Genomic DNA, 18663 nt, shown 5'->3' with positions numbered 1-18663 from the left:
TAGAGGCGCCAGAGGGCACACGCGCAGCAGTGTCCTCGCCCTGCGCATGCTCAGTAGATTGAAGCGCATGTCTGCTCCTTACGAGCACTTTCAACTGGAGCATCCAGGGGTTCAACCGCCTATTGTATTTTTTACTAAATTATCCCCAATGTTAATATTACAAATTACAACTGGACTTATTATCACAAATGTTCTTTTGCCTAGATATGACGTTTTATGAGTAAATGCGAACTACACCTTTGGCTCTAATGCACTGTTTATTATTGGAATGCCGCATGCCCAGGGACTGCCTGTGCTCCGGATATATTTGGATATGTCTGTTATTTAGTACCTGTTGTGTTAAACTCAATACGAATAGTTAAACACGAGAATTCCCTACTGTGGGGCGGGGGTAGGCGTGTTACACCACAGGGCACAAGGACCGACAAATTATATATTCCCAAACAGTTGAAACCGTGTCGATTGTTTTTAAAATGTATGTTTGCACTATTTTTAATGATCGCACCTAAGACATCTAGATTATTTTTCATTGGGAATGTTTGCCATTAAAATGGTTTCGCTATTTGCACATCAAGCTGTATAACGGTGTGTTCTGTTCTGTATTTATGTTTATATTTGATGTATATTATCCCTCTACTTATGATTGAGCTGCAATCATATCATCCAGTGGATATGGGAATGTTTATTTCTTCGTGTTTGTAATATCTATTTTTTTAAATCAATATGTACTTTTGAGGTGAAATTGTTCTTGTATTCATACTGAGATGTTGTAAAAGTTTGTATTATAAACTAAATGCAACAATACAAATAAAAATAAGCAGTTTTAATGTATGCAAAAGATGACAATGCGCATTCACAATATGTTTAAGAAAAGACCATTACTGTCGACGTTTGCAAAAAAGCCATTAAAAGAATGGAAGTAATGTTCTCCCTCACTAGGTTACGTGGGCCTGTGGTGGTCAAGGGCCACTAATAATTAACGCTCAGGGATTCTAGGGCTTGAGGCTGCCAGGCTTGAAGCCCCAATAAGTGCTCCAATGACAGTGTAGTACGCACCTGTGTTCCTGAAAACGACTAAAAGGGTGGGTTTTTTAAAGTGTAAATTGTCTATGGGCATATGTTATTTTATACACGTGAGGGTATTTCTCACTTCAACGATCTACACTGTCTACTGCTTGGGAGGCAGCATTCCTCTTCTCTTCAAAAACGCTTTGCACAGCAGAGTGTGACAGAGTGTTAGGTCGGTGCCCGGGGCGCCCCGCTCTCCCTTCTGAACTTTGTAAGCTGAGAGGAAACTTACTTATGAGGAGGCGCTGGTCCGGAACCTATGAGGTCTCACCAAGCTCCATCGGTACCTATACAGTGATACTAGAACTATCATCACAATCGAGTGACAACACTGATAGATTAACTTCATTCCGTAAGTAGTCCTGTTCAAAACATTGAACAACAATTGTTCATATAACGTGGTCTATGGAAGGTTATGTGGGGGCATGTGAGGGGGGGAAAAAAGGAAAAACAACTTATACCATTCCACTCCTAGCTCCCCGAATTTACAATCACCCACTGTTTTTAAACCAAAATAAAACATCTCACGATGGAAAGGGAACAGGCAAACCTTCGCACAAGACACCAGGTCCGCCTCTTCTCAGATGCTTCACAAGATCCTGCCCTCTCAAAACCTGTTACTCTGCCAGCGCCCCCTGTTGGGTCGATAAATCTACAGGAAAAGACGCTTCCGACGGGCTGCTGCCGGCTGGTTGGGTGACCTGGGAAAAGGCATAGAATGCAATGACCTATGCATGGCAATAAAAGCCCAAAAAACTATTTGCGACAAATCTTGGGGGAACCAGACTCACAGCCTTTAAAAGGCCAAGTACTCAATGCTTCAGGAAAACAAAAGGAGCTGAATAGATCCTTATGTATGAAACAAGTGTGCAACAATCAACCCTCAGATGAGGCAACACCCTACGAGAACAAGGACCTGACGGATGCAGAAATATTGGATATCGACTCAGCTATGACAGAAGTGGAAGCGCTGCCCGTCAGCCACAAAGTTCCAAGTGGAACTGAAGAACACTTGACAGGTAGGGCCTTCTCAGTAAAAGACACCTGCAACCTTCAGACTAAAATGACTGCCGACTGCAGATAAACAGGGACCACGTGATTATAGTGGGAAAAAAACACCAGAGAAAGGAATCAAATCTCCATTGAAATCAGCTCAAGGCCCAGCAGCACACTCATTCTTTACCAACAATACAAGCAGACATAAGCCCAAAGAAAATAAACGAAAGGAAAAAACTGAACAACAAATAATTCCAGAGGCTCTGTTCAACGGCTCTGAAACCATTGGTAAAGAAGTAAAGGAACACAAAGCAAAAAGTAAGAACATTGAAGCAGAGGCAGGAAAAACCATAGGAAGTCATTACAAAAACTGCAGTCCTTCTCCTTTGAGCCAAGTCAATGTCCGATCAGGAGGAAAGAAAAAAGCACACAGTCTCTATTTCATCACCATCTTGCTTGGAATACTCCGCTTTTTCTCCACAGAATCTAACTTGAAGCAGAAATCCACTAAATTCAATACCATTCCAGGTACACTCTAACATGATGGCAGCTTTAAATATTTCTCTGGCCGTTTCTAAAGTTGTATGAACTGATAGATTAAAGCTACAAAAACCAGGCTTACTTTATTAGCAATGGTCCATTCTAAGCTAATATATGTGGAATCGTTTGTCGCCTCACTTCAGTCAAGAGTTGATCAGGAAGCAGTCAGCGTCGCCACATTACAAAATATGCTACAAAATACCATAGACGCAGAGAGAGCTAAGAAACTCCTATTAGGAACACTGCTGGAAATATTGAAAGACAGTGAGAATAACAACCGAAAAGGGAAAGAAGCAAGGAAACAGCTAGACCATTTACGTACGACAACTGAGCCTACAAAAGCTAATTTGCTGACACCTGACACTTTAATACAACACCCATCTACACTGGGAAAATCCTCTTTGGTGTGCCCCAATCAAAAGGAGTCAGTGACTAGGGAGGAACTCTGGATTTGGAAAGTTTGATTATGACAATTTGCATGGCCCCCAAGCATGATCTCCTGGGAAGGAGGGGGCGTTGAAAATGCATCTAGACAGATCAAGACATGTACATGAAGCATATACGTTGTAGTTAGTGAGATGTAAGTATATGCCAAATAATTTGTATGCTCGTTGGCCCAGATGCATTTGCATGTCACTAGCGAGTGAGCTATAGTAGGTGAAGGCGCTTTCTGTGAAACGGCTCCACATACCAGGTACAGGGTTATGGTGGTAATGGTCTTTAGCAAGGTAGTGTTGGTTGATCGCAAGTAAGTCTTACCCTATGACGGCAAATGTTTGCAGCAAGCATGGTTGGAGCAATCGAGCATAGGATAATGCAGGGTTCTGTGTCCGGCCGCTTTGGGTCAGCCTGGACACGCACAGACAGGCTTGTGCCTTACAAACAGTTGCCTTGGATAACAGGGCCGGCTTGCGCCTTCCAGCGGGGCCGTCCCACAGAAATGAGGCCGATCCTCCAATCAGCGAGGGTTGAGGTCGCTGGGTAACCAATCAGCAAAGCAAAATGGCAGTAAATTATGGCGATAAAAACACGTAGCTGCAGAGTCTGCACTCCCCTTACTGGCAGTGGGGCATCGGGGAGCGGTAGTCTGCTTACCCGCCAACAGCGGTGATCAGGATGCTGTATGTGTGAAGATTGCAGCTGATGCGACACTTTCCTTCATCAGCAGGAGGCTTCTATCATCCAACGAACGGCGATGGAATGGCTCCTGCCCTCCCGAAGAACATGGAGGTGTATCATGTTCTTTCTCTTTATGCAGATGAAGCAATAATCACTGGGGCCTGCTTTGGCGTTTCTACTGTACTCTGTCCCTTTTACACTCAGCACATCTAGAAGAGCTCTGACCTTCTTCATAAACCATGTTCCGCCACCAATAATCGCAGCTACGTGTCTGTCTGTATGGTCCAGGATTTTATAATCTCAGTTCTCTTTATGCAGATGAAGGAATAATCACTGGGGCCTGCTTTGGCGTTTCTACTGTACGCTGTCCCTTTTACACTCAGCACGTCTAGAAGAGCTCTGACCTTCTTCATAAACCATGTTCCGCCACCAATAATCGCAGCTACGTGTCTCTGTATGGTCCAGGATTTTATAATCTCAGTTCTCTTTATGCAGATGAAGGAATAATCACTGGGGCCTACTTTGGCGTTTCTACTGTACGCTGTCCCTTTTACACTCAGCACGTCTAGAAGAGCTCTGACCTTCTTCATAAACCATGTTCCGCCACCAATAATCGCAGCTACGTGTCTGTCTGTATGGTCCAGGATTTTATAATCTCAGTTCTCTTTATGCAGATGAAGGAATAATCATTGGGTACCGGTTTGTCTTTCCTTTTTAATAATTCTAATATGTTTAAGGCATTAAACAGTAGAATAAGACAACATTATTCCATACAGTGAACACTCTTTGATGCCCATGACCTATATTTCCAATTATAATCACAAAACATTTCTCTACACATTGTTCGCTAATTCATATTAGAGGGTGTACCACGGCAGGAGAGAATGAGAAGAGCATAAGATTGAAGAAACACACAAGGTAATGAAGAGATAATATCACAGATGGTTGTATTCGCTGGTCAGTTCTAGTCTACACCACAGAAATCGACAAAAGTTCAACCAAGTAATACTCCTGTTACTTTCTTCCATTTCCAGAGGTGACTTCTGTAAACTTGCCAGTAAGATTAGGTTGTGAAGCCGAGTTTGTGTCTGCAGTTATTTCTAGATTTCCTTTGCCACAAGTCACAGCTCTCATAACCCATAAAGATTGACAATCTAATATATTTAACAGATTATCAGTGCGTACCAGAACAACAAATCATGGCTCTAAATTACCTTTTCTGAACACATATTAACATAACGTTTCTACATCTTTGAGGGACTCGTGGCCCCAGTGTTTCCCTGGTACTGAAACATTACAGCGCTTGCAGAGCTTCCCGTGCATGTATTGTGTGTTGCTGTGTATTTGTATTAGTATTTTATTGAATTTATATAGCCCTTTAATCCAAAGTGCTTTACAACAAGCATAAAATGGCAAATGAATCACAACTCGAAAACAGTATAAGGAACGATTTACAATATTGCTGACGTGAGGAGGGAGTGGAGAGGGACAAAGGTGTGAGAGGGGATGGGAGGTATTAGTGGAGGTAAAAGCGGAAGTAAGAGGGAAGGCGAGAAGTTATGAGGAAGAGGAGAGGAAAGAGTAAGACTAGATAAGAGCCAGAGGTGGGGTAGAAGGGAGTAGAGAGGATGGAGAGGGTAAGGAAGAGCAGGAGTGAGAGGTGAGGAATGAGGCGGTGGGAGAAGTAGGTGAGGAAGCGAAGGGTGTTAGGGAGGCAAGTGGAAAAGATACGATTTTAGAGAAGTGCGAAAGGAAGGGTAGGAGGGAGAAGAACGGATGTGGAGGGGGAGGCGGTTCCAGTGGAAGGGACCGAGGAGTTTGAAAGAGCGGAAGCGGGAGGGAGCGCACAGTGGTGGAGGAGGAGAGAGTAGGAAAGATTAGCAGAACGGAGAGAACAAGAAGGGGTATAGAAAGTAAGAAGGGAGGAGAGGCAGGGGGGGGGCAAAACCATAAAGGGATTGGAAAACAAGACAGAGGAACTTGAATTGTGCGATCCGCCTGCTGTGATGACCTTTCATGTCGATACAAGGGCCATCATAAGAAGCTTGGCAGTACCAGTCAAACAGGCAGTAGCATGAGAATGCAGCCTGTTTTACGGCAAGTCACTTTACAAGCTTGGTGGTGTATACCATCAGCGGTATTCCAAGAGAATACTGCTGGAGGTAAAAGCACCTGAACACAGGTGAAATACCACCAGAAAACTCAATCAATGTTTACCTCCACCTAAATGATGGTGGAAAACATTGCTCTATTAAAGGTGGTTACATTGTTCCCTACGGCAGGATAAAAATGTCTGCATGGGAACTCCAAAAAGGGGTGGAAAAAGTGGGCTGTTTGGTGCCAACCTTCTCACCCTCTTTGCTACTCAATTGTGACTATTTAATGCATCATCAAACACAGTTAGGGTTCTCACAATTACTCCCAGCGTTAATCTGAGCCAAACCAATTGCCAGACTGCAATGAGAACCAAGGTGTATAGCGGTCTCTAAAGCTCTGATGAGGGTAGAGGTGTAGAGCAGCCTCTAAAGCCTTGTAATGAGGTTAGCGGCGCAGAGTGGTCTCTAAAGCCCTTTAATGAAAGGGGGAGGTGTAGCACAGTCTCTAAAGCCCTGTTATAAGTGTAGAGCAGTATCTAAAGCCCTGTAATGGGGGTAGAGGTGCAGAGCGTTCTCTAAAGCCCTGTAATGAAGGTAGAGGTGTAGCGCAGTCTCTAAAGCCCTGTAATGAGGGGTAGCGGTGTAGAGCGGTCTCTAAAGCCCTGTATTCAGGGTAGAGGTGTAGAACACCGTCTAAAGCCCTGTGATGAGGGTAGAGTGGTCTCTAAAGCCCCGTAATGAGGCTAGAGGTGGAGAGCAGTCTCTAAAGCCCTGTAATGAGTGAAGAGCAGTCTCTAAAGCAACGTAGTGAGGGTAGAGATGAAGAGAGGTCTCTAAATTAATACGGAAATCCTATGATCGACCCACTAGATCTCCTCATTCCAACTGCCTGATCAATCCGAGGTTCAAGCTCCAAAAGGCAGGAGGCAGAAGTTTCCTGGTCCTGGCAGCTAAAATTTGGAACTCCCTACCAGCAACCCTCACAGCCGAACCATCCTTCTATAAATTCAGAAATAATGCAAAAACCTGGCTCCTGATCGGACAATAACTCTACCCTCTGCCTTACTGACCTGCGATCTAATTTCCCACACCCTGCTTAGCTCACTAACCCTCATTACTCTTTGGTACACCCTGCCTCAATTGCCACTCATCCCATAATTCCTTGAGAAATGTCTCTGCATACCTGCTAATTGTCTCCTATCTTCATCATGTAAACACCTTTGCGTTGTCACTTGTTAATACCTTGTATGCAATTCTAAATTACTATATGTAAGTAATGTAAGTAAGTAAGTAATGTATTTTTATGCTACTGTAAGAAATGCGCTCAGATGCCTAAGGGCTTGGTGCACTAAATAAATAAATGCAAAAAGCCCTGTAATTAGTGTAGAGTGGTCTGTAAAGCCCTGTAATGAGGGTAGAGGTGAAGAGTGGTCTCTAAAGCCATGTAATGAGTGCAGAGGCGTAGAGCGGTCTCTAAAGCCCTGTAATGAGTGTACAGGTGTAGAGCAGTCTCTAAAGCAGGCCTGTAATGAGGGTAGAGGTGCAGAGAGGTCTCTAAAGCCATCTAATTAGTGTAGAGGGTCTCTAAAGCCCTGTAATGAGGGTATAGGGGTAGAGAAGTCTCTAAAGCCCTGTAATGAGTGTAGAGGTGTAGAGCGGTCTCAAAAGCCCTGTAATGAGGGTAGTGGTGTAGAGCGGTCTCTAAAGCCCTGTGAGGAGAGTAGAGGTGTAGAACGGTCTCTAAAGCTGTGTAATGAGGGTAGCGGTGTAGAGTGGTCTCTAAAGCCCTGTAATGAGGGTAGAGGTGTAGAGGAGTCTGTAAAGCTTTGTAATGAGGGTCGAGGTGAAGAGCGGTCTCTAAAGCCCTGTAATCAGTGTAGAGCAGTCTCTAAAGCCCTTTAATGCCGGCTGACGTCTAGAGTGGTCTCTAAAGCCCTGTGAGGAGGGTAAAGGTGCAGAGCTGTCTCTAAAGCTCTGTAATGAGGGTATAGGTGTAGAGTGGTCTCTAAAGCCCTCTAATGAGTGTCTCTAAAGCCCTGTAATGATGGGCTAGGGGTAGAGCAGTCTCTAAAGCCCTATAATGAGTGTACAGGTGTAGAGCAGTCACTAAAGCCCTGTCATGGGGGTAGGGGTGTAGGCCGGTCTCTAAAGCCCTGGAATGAGGGTAGAGGTCAAGAGTGGTCTCTTAAGCCCTGTAATGAGGGAGCAGGTTTAGAGAGGTCTCCAAAGCCCTGTAATGAGGATAGAGCTGTAGAGCAGACTCTAAAGCCCTGTAATGAGGGTGGAGTGGCCTCTAAAGCCCTGTAATGAGGGTAGAGGTGAAGAGCGGTCTCTAAAGCCATGTAATGAGTGCAGAGGCGTAGAGCGGTCTCTAAAGCCCTGTAATGAGTGTACAGGTGTAGAGCAGTCTCTAAAGCAGGCCTGTAATGAGGATAGAGGTGCAGAGAGGTCTCTAAAGCCATCTAATGAGTGTAGAGGTGTAGAGCGGTCTCTAAAGCCCTGTAATGAGGGTATAGGGGTAGAAAAGTCTCTAAAGCCCTGTAATGAGTGTAGAGGTGTAGAGCGGTCTCAAAAGCCCTGTAATGAGGGTAGTGGTGTAGAGCGGTCTCTAAAGCCCTGTGAGGAGAGTAGAGGTGTAGAGCGGTCTCTAAAGCTGTGTAATGAGGGTAGCGGTGTAGAGCGGTCTCTAAAGCCCTGTAATGAGGGTAGAGGTGTAGAGCAGTCTCTAAAGCAGGCCTGTAATGAGGATAGAGGTGCAGAGAGGTCTCTAAAGCCATCTAATGAGTGTAGAGGTGTAGAGCGGTCTCTAAAGCCCTGTTATGAGGGTATAGGGGTAGAAAAGTCTCTAAAGCCCTGTAATGAGTGTAGAGGTGTAGAGCGGTCTCAAAAGCCCTGTAATGAGGGTAGTGGTGTAGAGCGGTCTCTAAAGCCCTGTGAGGAGAGTAGAGGTGTAGAGCGGTCTCTAAAGCTGTGTAATGAGGGTAGCGGTGTAGAGCGGTCTCTAAAGCCCTGTAATGAGGGTAGAGGTGTAGAGCAGTCTGTAAAGCTTTGTAATGAGGGTCGAGGTGAAGCGCGGTCTCTAAAGCCCTGTAATGAGTGTAGAGCAGAATCTCAAGCCATGTAATCAGTGTAGAGCAGTCTCTAAAGCCCTGTAATGCCGGCCGACGTCTAGAGTCGTCTCTAAAGCCCTGTGATGAGGGTAGAGGTGCAGAGCTGTCTCTAAAACCCTGTAATGAGGGTAGAGGTGTAGAGCGGTCTCTAAAGCTGTGTCTTGCGTGTAGAGGTGTAGAGCGGTCTCTAAAGCTCTGTGATGAGGGTAGAGGTGTAGAGCGGTCTCTAAAGCCCTGTGGCAGAATTTAGGTGCATTTGATTTTCTGTTTAAAACAGTCCTATTCTTGGCTGAACATACTGACCAGGCATGAATAATTGTATATTGGGTTTCATTAGCAGTCTTACGTCAAGAACTAATCAGCATCTGTAATAGTGCTTTGGATTTTTCACTACAAGTGTGCTGCGTCCCATCGTCCTTTCCTTCGACCCATTGCCTTATATTGTTTTTTAATTAGTTCTGCTTCTCTTTCTGTATGTAAAGTTTTAGGTTTCTCCTGGACTTAATATCTCCTCATTATGTTTCCACTCACACATATGTAAAGATAGCCGGGTACCCGAGCCACGACTTGCTATGCTAATGTTCTGTGCACTGAGTAGAAGCCACTCAATAACCTTTATCGTTCTAATCATGCAGATTTAATGAGATTGGATTTACTTCGCCTTCTGCTGTTGTGGCAAGCAAAACAACACGTGCATCAGTATCCTATGTGGCAAGAGAGGGGAGGAGGTACCACACGCTCGGGAGCCCACTGAAGGCCACCGCTGTACCATGCTGACCCTGGTACCGGCATATGGTGGGATCCCCCAGAGTCTTTCTATGGTCACAAGCATGCACACCCAGGCGAACCCCAGGGGTTCTGAACCCCTAGAAACAGGACACACAGTTTAAAAGTGTTGCGAGAAGTGTTAGTGGACCGCAAGCTGGGACTTCATACTTATACAGGCCTCCTACGCTGAAAGGGCAAAAAAAAAAGAGTGTGCCGCAACAGGGGACGGCATATATACTTTCAAGGGGTAGCAAGCAGAGAGAATGCTGAAAAGCCTGCTCGCGAGCTGTGAATTGTAGACAAAGACAGTGAGCCAGGCAGACAGCGAAGGAGTCATGAGGGAGGTATGGAGAGGTCAGTTGGGTACCATCATTGGTGCCATGGACTTCGCAATGACGGCATGCCATTATGGAGACTCAGCTCAAGGAGCCCAGGGCCAATATGTTAATGAGGCAAGTTGAGAAAAACAAGCCCTACCTCAGTATCATGAGCAAAATTGGTGAGACACCGGGGGGGGGTGGGCTGGCAAGCCAGGGGTAATGACCACAGTGGTACATCAATGACAGGGCAGGCAGAAGACTGTCATACTCTACAAAAGAGCCAGGAGGAGGCAGAGAAATATACCAGGAGGTTGAGAGAAAAGTGCAAAGCAAAGGCTTGTGGAGGGAAAGGGAGAGAAGGCGGAGGAAGGAACAGCCAAGAGAAGGTGGAGTATCCTAAATTATAGACATATAGAGGAGATGAGAAAGGGTAACAGAAGGGCTGAAGAAGCTTATTTAGGCTTTGATCCATCCTACAGGGAGATACCCTTTCCAAGGCCTAGTTAGGGCCATCATTCGAATCCTAGCCTAAGCCAGAGCTAATGTAGGAGAGAACATACCTGCTGGCAGTAGGGGGTCTCCCAGACCGTAGAAGAAAGAAAACCTCTATAACCTGCATTGTGAGAAGTGAGCCTGTAATGAGCTCACCACTGGTGAACTGGTGAATGCCTGGCTGAAACAGGCTCTTGTGTATTACATCAACCTGGACTAGGTTCCAGTAACAGTGAATCCAGCTTGAAAACCACCCGTCCTGCCCAGGTTGGGTATTGCTACACATCTTGCCAGAAGGGCAATGCACCCCAGGAATCCTACAGTGTCCTAGGGGCACTTAAACACCCCAAACCTGTCAATGACTATATGCGCAACCCTGCGAGATGCAGCCCAGAACTACTGATCATTGAGTCTAGGGAACCTGGACTCGGGACCTTGGAGTAGTAGAGTGATTCCTTTCACTGTGGGTGATTATATGGGCAACCCTGGGAGATGCAGTCCAGAACTACTGATCATTGAGTCTAGGGAACCTGGACTCGGGACCTTGGAGTAGGAGAGTGTTCCTTTCACTCTGGGTGACTATATGGCCAACCCTGGGATATGCAGTCCAGAACTACTGATCATTGAGTCTAGGGAACCTGGACTCGGGACCTTGGAGTAGGAGAGTGTTCCTTTCACTCTGGGTGACTATATGGCCAACCCTGGGATATGCAGTCCAGAACTACTGATCATTGAGTCTAGGGAACCTGGACTCGGGACCTTGGAGTAGGAGAGTGATTCCTTTCACTCTGGGTGACTATATGGCCAACCCTGGGAGATGCAGTCCAGAACTACTGATCATTGAGTCTAGGGAACCTGGACTCGGGACCTTGGAGTAGGAGAGTGATTCCTTTCACTGTGGGTGACTATATGGGCAACCCTGGGAGATGCAGCCCAGAACCACTGATCATTGAGTCTAGGGAACCTGGACTCAGGACCTTGGAGTAGGAGAGTGATTCCTTTCACTGTGGGTGACTATATGGGCAACCCTGGGAGATGCAGCCCAGAACTACTGATCATTGAGTCTAGGGAACCTGGACTCAGGACCTTGGAGTATGAGAGTGATTCCTTTCACTGTGGGCGACTATATGGGCAACCCTGGGAGATTCAGCCCAGAACTACTGATCATTGAGTCTAGGGAACCTGGACTCAGGAACCTAGAGAAGGATATTGATATCTGTCACTGTGAGTGCACTCATTCAAATGGCCTTTTTCACTCTTTTGCAGTTTGTGCAAATCAGGGGAAATTTCTGCACACTCTGAACCACATACCAAATTCACCAACCGGATCCACATTTAAATGCAGAGAAACAGCCATTCCCCTTTACCTGTTTAAAAGACGCACCAGGATTTATCTGCATTGCACTGGGAGCCTGTAATACATTAGATTTGGGTGAGTGAGAGGGCTGGCCAGTGCATCTTTTGGGCTGCTGTCGGGCCGGCCCTGAAATGTGCAGGTCAAATTTGGGAATAGGGTCATTTGCACATTTCTAAATGCGTTCATTCTCTAGAATCTGTCCCAATCTATTCTGAGGAATAACCTCTCAGCAGATACGCCATCTATGTATGAAGGTTATGCACTATGGATACATCTCGGACCAGACTCCTGAGGTGAGATCTTGATGTCCTCTTGGTTTTGTAGCTGCATCAACCCTTTAGCATATTATAATGATATAAATACACGCACCCTAAAATATGATGGGCTTTTTTTACTCTTAGAGCTTGTATGTACACATCCTAATTTGGGGGGCGAGAGGGGAGTTGTGCTGTCAATCTACCCAAAGCCTGGGAAACTCTGCGCAACATATTCTTACTCCTGGCAGGGGGAGGCCTTTCAGGGTTCGAATACTGAAAGGTTTAAATACTTGCCATGCAGTCCGAGGGCTTGTTCCAGAATGAATTGTCTGATGGCAGAACAGATGTGACTTCTTAGTGAAGCTCTTCTCACAGTCCCCAGACTGGATGCTTTGACGCATGATGAGAGATGAGTACTAAATATAGCGCTTTGTATCTCGCCGCTATGGATCCTCTAAGGGCTGCTCAAGTTGAAGGAGTAACCGAGTCTTTATTTGCATCGGTGTGGATCTTCCGATGGCTGTACAGAAGTGACTTCATAGTGAAGCTCTTCTCACACTCTGTACACTGGTGCAGACCCTCTCTGGTGTGGCATCTCTGGTGTTGCGTCAGGTGTGATACTGATTTAAAGTGCTTACCACATGCCGTGCACACATAGGTGCCTCGGGGGTTCTCCCCAATATGGACCCTCTGATGCTTGCTCAGGCTCGAGAACTCAGTGAAGCTTCTCTTGCACTGTTTGCATTGATAGGGTTTCACCCCTGTATGAATCCTCTGATGAGCATGCAAAGCCGAGGAGTGTCTGAATCTTTTCTTGCACTCTGCACATTCATAGGGCTTCTCCCCTGTATGAATCCTCTGATGCGCGTGCAGAGCCGAGGAGTGCCGGAATCTCTTCTTGCACTCTGTGCATTCATAGGGCTTTTCCCCAGTATGGATCTTTTGATGGCGTATTAGGATTGACCCCTGAGTGAAGCTTTTGCCACACTGTATACACCGGTAGGGTCGCTCCCCAGTATGGATTATCTGATGCTGGTGTAAATTAGAACTCCTTGCAAAGCTTTTATCGCACTCCGTACACTTATAGGGTCTCTCGTCTGTGTGGGTTCTCTTATGTGTGAGTAGGCTGGGCATGTCAAAGAAGCACGCCCCACAGACACTGCAAGTAAACACTGTCTCATTCAGGTGGCTCCTCCTATGTATCATGAGTTGGGGGTGCCCGATAAAGCTCTGATCACAGTAGGGGCATCTTGTATGGTTCGTTTGCTGGCTCGCAGTTTTGGTAATGGCTCCAGTTTCTGTTGAAAGAATGAAATGTTACAGTTATTATTTCATGTCCTCGTACAGCCTAAAAATCAAGAGACCAGTTGTAGAACTCTGACATCTTGGTCCTGTTTCCCACTAACACAATGGGTGAATCAAAGGGACGCCATGTGTCCTCCATACACTAGCTTAAAATAAACTATACAAATTCAAACATTTGAGCCTACCCATATTCAGGAAATGAAAAGACAAACCATACACTGAGCAAGACGTTAGCATCATAAAAATGATCAAAAACCTATTGTTATGTGCCCATCTGCTGCTCTGCAATGCACTGTGGACGCTTAAGGGAGAGCTTGGTATGAATCCCACCTGCACCATGCCATGCCTTTTATTTTACCCTACATACGCAGCAGTGCATGTCATGTGGCCTACGGTTAGAGGAAGCTTCACGGGGCAAGGATAGGCACAGGGCAGGGCCATGAACAAACAAGTAAGCAGAGGTGTAGGCAGTCAAGGGTAGAAGGGTTGTGAAACTAGCTTAAACACTTTGTCAATAGCTTCCAAATGGTGCCAACACAATTTTGATGACCCAGTAAGCAGAATAAATGAAGTAAAAATGTAAATACTGTGCGTCTGGAAGAAATGTAAAATGATTGCAAATCGCTATGAACAGTCCGATTCCTGAAGGTCAGCCTGGCCCCTTCTGTAATGACCACTGACCTCTGCTTGTGGGCACATTCCTAATCTTGGAAGAGGATCAGGTCCCTACCTCTATATTGCTTTGGTTCTAGGGTTCCAATACAAATGTACTAACAAACAATAATTCATAGTTTTATTGTTGAACAAGACATTGATTGATCTCTGGAGACCCTAAGTATTCAAATGATTGGGGCTTGGAATTCAATGTGTCCAAAATGAAAATAATAGTTAGGAAACCTAAACAAATATCAGCAATTTAATTGGCAACCCTATGGAACTAGAATAGATAGTGTGTATAGTTTTAAACATCTAAAAAATTATACTTTAAATGATTATAAAAATATGTATCCGAAGGTAACTGTTTTTGCGGCTCAGATGAAAAAAGTGGACTATAAATTCGGAAGATATTCCATGCTACCTCCTTTAAAAATATATCAATCAATGATAGCTCCACATTTCATTTTTGGAGTGGAATCGCAATCCTTTACAATGAACGGGTCAAATTAGAACTTTGTTATGGTGGCAGCGTTTAGATTTCACGAAAGCAGTTCCAATGGCAGTAAGTCATCAGGAATTGGGCCTTAAATCCCTCCAGACATTAGCAGACTGGAAACGGCTACAAGCATTTCAAAGGATGTTGCTCCATCGCTCTGTTCATTACCAGGGAAAATTACAGCTCTTATTGGAAAAGAGATCATGTGCCGCACTTCTTGCTAAGATAAATTGGCATCTCTAGAAGTCAATATAGCAGAGCTTACCCATGCCCCCACCAAGATAAAAAGCAAACTCTGGACCCTTGATTGGATTACCACTAGAGGAAATCTCACTATCAAAGTCAGAAGTAAAAGCCTTCAATAGCATTCCACAATATCTAATATGACATCCTGACAGAATAGTTAGAATTGACTTTCTGAGATGTAAATTACATTTTAACTAATGAAGACAAGGGCACTCGGCTCAAAATTCTGAGAAGTCAAACACTTTGTCAATTTTGCCATCTTAAAGTGGAGATTTTAAAACAATGGTACATTGAATATGAAGCTTTGTCCTCTATAAGAAATGATTATTTTAAATGTTTTGTGCATAATGAAATGAGGTTTTTTAGGAGAGAATTTTAAAAGGAAATAAATATCCTTAATAATTGTGGTGTTAACGTTTAAAAATGTACACTGAATGTATCTAATTGTTGATTTATATGAACTGTGATGCTGTTTCTTGGTAATTTTTTTAAAACGTTATTAACTGTAGACCACATTTTTCATGTATCTGTATTTTTCTAATTTAGTGAAAGGTTTTATGAATAAGGCAATCCACAAATGAATTTTATAAAAAAAAATATTAGGTTTGGTTCTATGCAACACCCTAATCCTATCATTCCTTAACAATACTCCAAGCAGCACCACAAGCAACAGAAATGTGGGCCTGTTTAACCATTGTCAGAAGATCTTTTTCCTCTCTTGCAGTGATGCGTGGGGTGTAAGGTGTAACTTTTAGTAGAAAAGGTTTGTCTCCACTTGCGCTGCACTTCAAAGTTTCTACCTGATTTGATTTATTTTGCTGCGAGGTCACGGGTGGGTGAGGTGTTGCCCACACTTCGTATTTTGTAGAATTCCTGCTGGTTTGAAACCGGATACCTTGTGCTCGAATCTCAAAAAGACTTAGAACTCTTAGGCTCTTTGTTTGCAATGCAGTTTTATTGCATGGTTTTGGTGGTCAGCTGGCACGTGTTTCGACCTCTCTGATTCTTTATCAAGGCTAGGTTGTGGATAGATGCTGCCTGCTGGCGCGGTTATGTAGTACATGAATATTGGCTCATGGTATCGATAGTAGTAACCCTGTTGGGCAAGTGTCTGGCCGGAGGCCCTGTCTACTCTTCTGGGCGTGGATCTGCAATTGGTGTAACTTTGCCCAAGGTCGATTCCCTTGGGTCATCTTCCCACTACCACTTCCCTGTTCTAAGTGCGGTACTAGCGGGCACTTTCCTTCACTTTTCATGCAGAGCATTTCCTGGTGGCTTACACTGGGCAACCCTCCCTTAGGACGAGACTGCAGTTGGATGGTAGGAAACCTGAGAGTAACTGGAGGAACCATGGAGAGTCCTCCATATACCACCACCAGGGGTCGCATAATGTAACTGATGCCTTCCTTTGGCCCCCAGAGATGCTCTGTTCCCCTCCATTATCTCCCCAGAACTGACTCTGCCTCATAGCTCCCTCTCTTCCGAGAGCCCCCCGCCCCCGAATATTTGTCAATGAATACTGGCTGTCAGCTGAGGAAGTGTACACAAAACTGTTACTTTCCTTCTCTCTGCTCTACAAAGGAAACATAAGACTGTAGACTCAAAAATCAACGTGTGATCCCTAGTGTTATCTTTATTATGCGTTAACCATGACAAAGAGGCGCAGTCTGCAATAAGGCAGTATTTTGTACCACCCCAGATTTGCAACAGGTTAGATTAGGCACTAATTGCAGGTGGTGCTTTCCACATGCAATATTATTATGACATGCAGATTTCCCGCACAGAAAATCCATGCAGGAAATTCTGAATGTAAATGGATCAACCAAGGTCAGGGGGGTGTACTGGCAGAAATTGAACAAAATTGACAGCAGCGACCACAGGAGCAGACACTAAGGTCCCCAGCATCTACGTTGGTGGTTAGGGAATGCTGAATTGAAACCATTAGAAGAGAATAAAAGTGACCCAATATATATATAGCAAACATTGATGAAGCCCACACAGAACGAAACTTCCCATATTGCAATAAATTACAAATGAAAATAGACATAGTTAGCTATTAAGTGAAGCATAAGTAAAGTTCCGTAACTGGATACCATAACTTGTACTGCACCATCAACAGGACACAAAGCCAACACTGCCGGAAAATGCTCAGATAAGCTTTTTAAGAGTGTTTCAGACACTTAGTAGAAGGGGTCACCTTTACATATCTGATTTGAACTGACACACAGTGAAGTGTCCACTCCCCCTAGGATCCACAGAGATCCTCAACAAAAACACAGGCCTCTATAAGAACTTGATGTCACTCCCACAAATTTACCCATCTTGTCCACTCGTATTGGGAAATCTGATACATTTACCAGCTTCACAACAAATACTGTCAATTTAAATACTTACTTCTCAGCTGTTTTGCTCAGTGATTAGCCACACCCTAACCAATGCCACATACATCTTTCCCATGAGTGTTGGGGTCCTCTACACAGTTTAGTGTTATTTGTAGAAGTATTTGATTTCCTTCTGAGCTGCTCACTGTGGACATCCCTCAGTCGGGTTCCTACTTGTCATCACAATGTTGTTCACTTAGCTTCTTCACAATTTTACTCTTCACGTCCCTCAGTCGGGTATACTATCACCTTTCAATCACCATGTCCTTATTTCTAATATTCACAAGTCTTAATGGAGGTCATTACAAGTTTGCCGGTCTGGGAACTACGGTGCCATTAAGCTTGCCTGTACCGTAGTTCCCGGACTGGTAAATTACGAGTTCTGCTCGCGTGTGCCATTACGCCCATCAGGCCTGTCCTGGCGGCCGTACCGGCACCCGCGAGCAGAGCATGTCGGATGCACCGGCACCATACTCAATGGTGCCGGTGCATCCGACCTCGCCATTCCCATTGAGCCATATGGGACTCGAATGGGAATGGGGAAGAATATTTTCTGGCGCCCGGTTCCGGCAAGGCCGTAATGACCCAGTAATTGCCCATCCGTGGGCACCCGAAAAAAATCGCAAGTTTGGCAGCAGCCTGCCGGTTTTACCGGCAAGGCTACCACCAAACTTGTAATAAGGCCCAATGTCTTTTTAAACAACCCCCTCGGTTTATTGAGGTCTCCCTCATCCGGGCTCAGACGTTCCAAAGCACTTGCCAACCTTAAACAGAGACTTCCGAAGGGCGATCTCATCTCGCTGGGTCTCATCTCGCTGGGTCACTCCAGTAGCTCACGACAAGCGCAGGATTCACAGTTCACACAGCGTTTCCCTCTGCCGGGCACAGACGCCTGTTTCACAATATAAAAATGTCTGCAATGTGTCAAAGACTTTCGATTGTACAAGGGATTTGGCTTCACCCTTGTATGACCACCTTAACACCTTATACTGGCCTTCCCTATGGCCTCTTGGTACTTGTAGTAGTTCCATGTGTTAATATCCCTGCAACAATCCACCACACTCTCTCTTTCTGCCTTACGGCCATAAAAAACTGGATGTCATCCCATTTTCTTTCCCTCAATACTGACAAGACTGAAGTGCTTTTCTTCTCTCCTAACACTCTCTCACCTTCCCCTCCTCCTTTCATCCACTTTCCCCCTTCCAATCTCCCCATCTCGACCCATACCTGCAATCTTGGCCTCCATATTGACTCCTATCTCACCTTCTCCAACCACATCTCTCTAACCTCTCGTGCCTGTCGGCACCACCTCTTCAACATCTGCAAGATCTGCTCCTCCCTCACCTTTCACACTTCTAAACTCCTAATCCCTGTCTCTCACCGGACTCCCCTAAAATCCATCTACCACTTCAGTATCCATACTCTATGTCTTCTCGGCCCTCGAAACTCTATTCC

The 18663-nt window shown here is 45.0% G+C and overlaps 1 protein-coding gene across 2 annotated transcripts in view; it reads right to left on the bottom strand.

Moving 5' to 3' along the window:
- Positions 1-4424: 4424 nt before the first annotated feature.
- The window catches only part of LOC138489383 (zinc finger protein 583-like), a 142180-nt gene continuing 127941 nt past the window's right edge, over positions 4425-18663 (bottom strand). For both annotated transcript variants that reach the window (XM_069617102.1, XM_069617103.1), the window contains exon 8: positions 4425-13421. In XM_069617102.1, the coding sequence (XP_069473203.1) occupies positions 12589-13421 (833 nt within the window). In that variant the 3' untranslated portion in view covers positions 4425-12588. The remainder of the gene's footprint in view (positions 13422-18663) is intronic.

This window comes from Ambystoma mexicanum, chromosome 9, assembly GCF_040938575.1.
Source record: "Ambystoma mexicanum isolate Mex_15411 chromosome 9, UKY_AmexF1_1, whole genome shotgun sequence".
NCBI lineage: Eukaryota > Metazoa > Chordata > Amphibia > Caudata > Ambystomatidae > Ambystoma > Ambystoma mexicanum.
The sequence above is the reverse complement of the archived record's forward strand: the minus strand, read 5'-3'. Positions and strand labels throughout refer to the sequence as shown.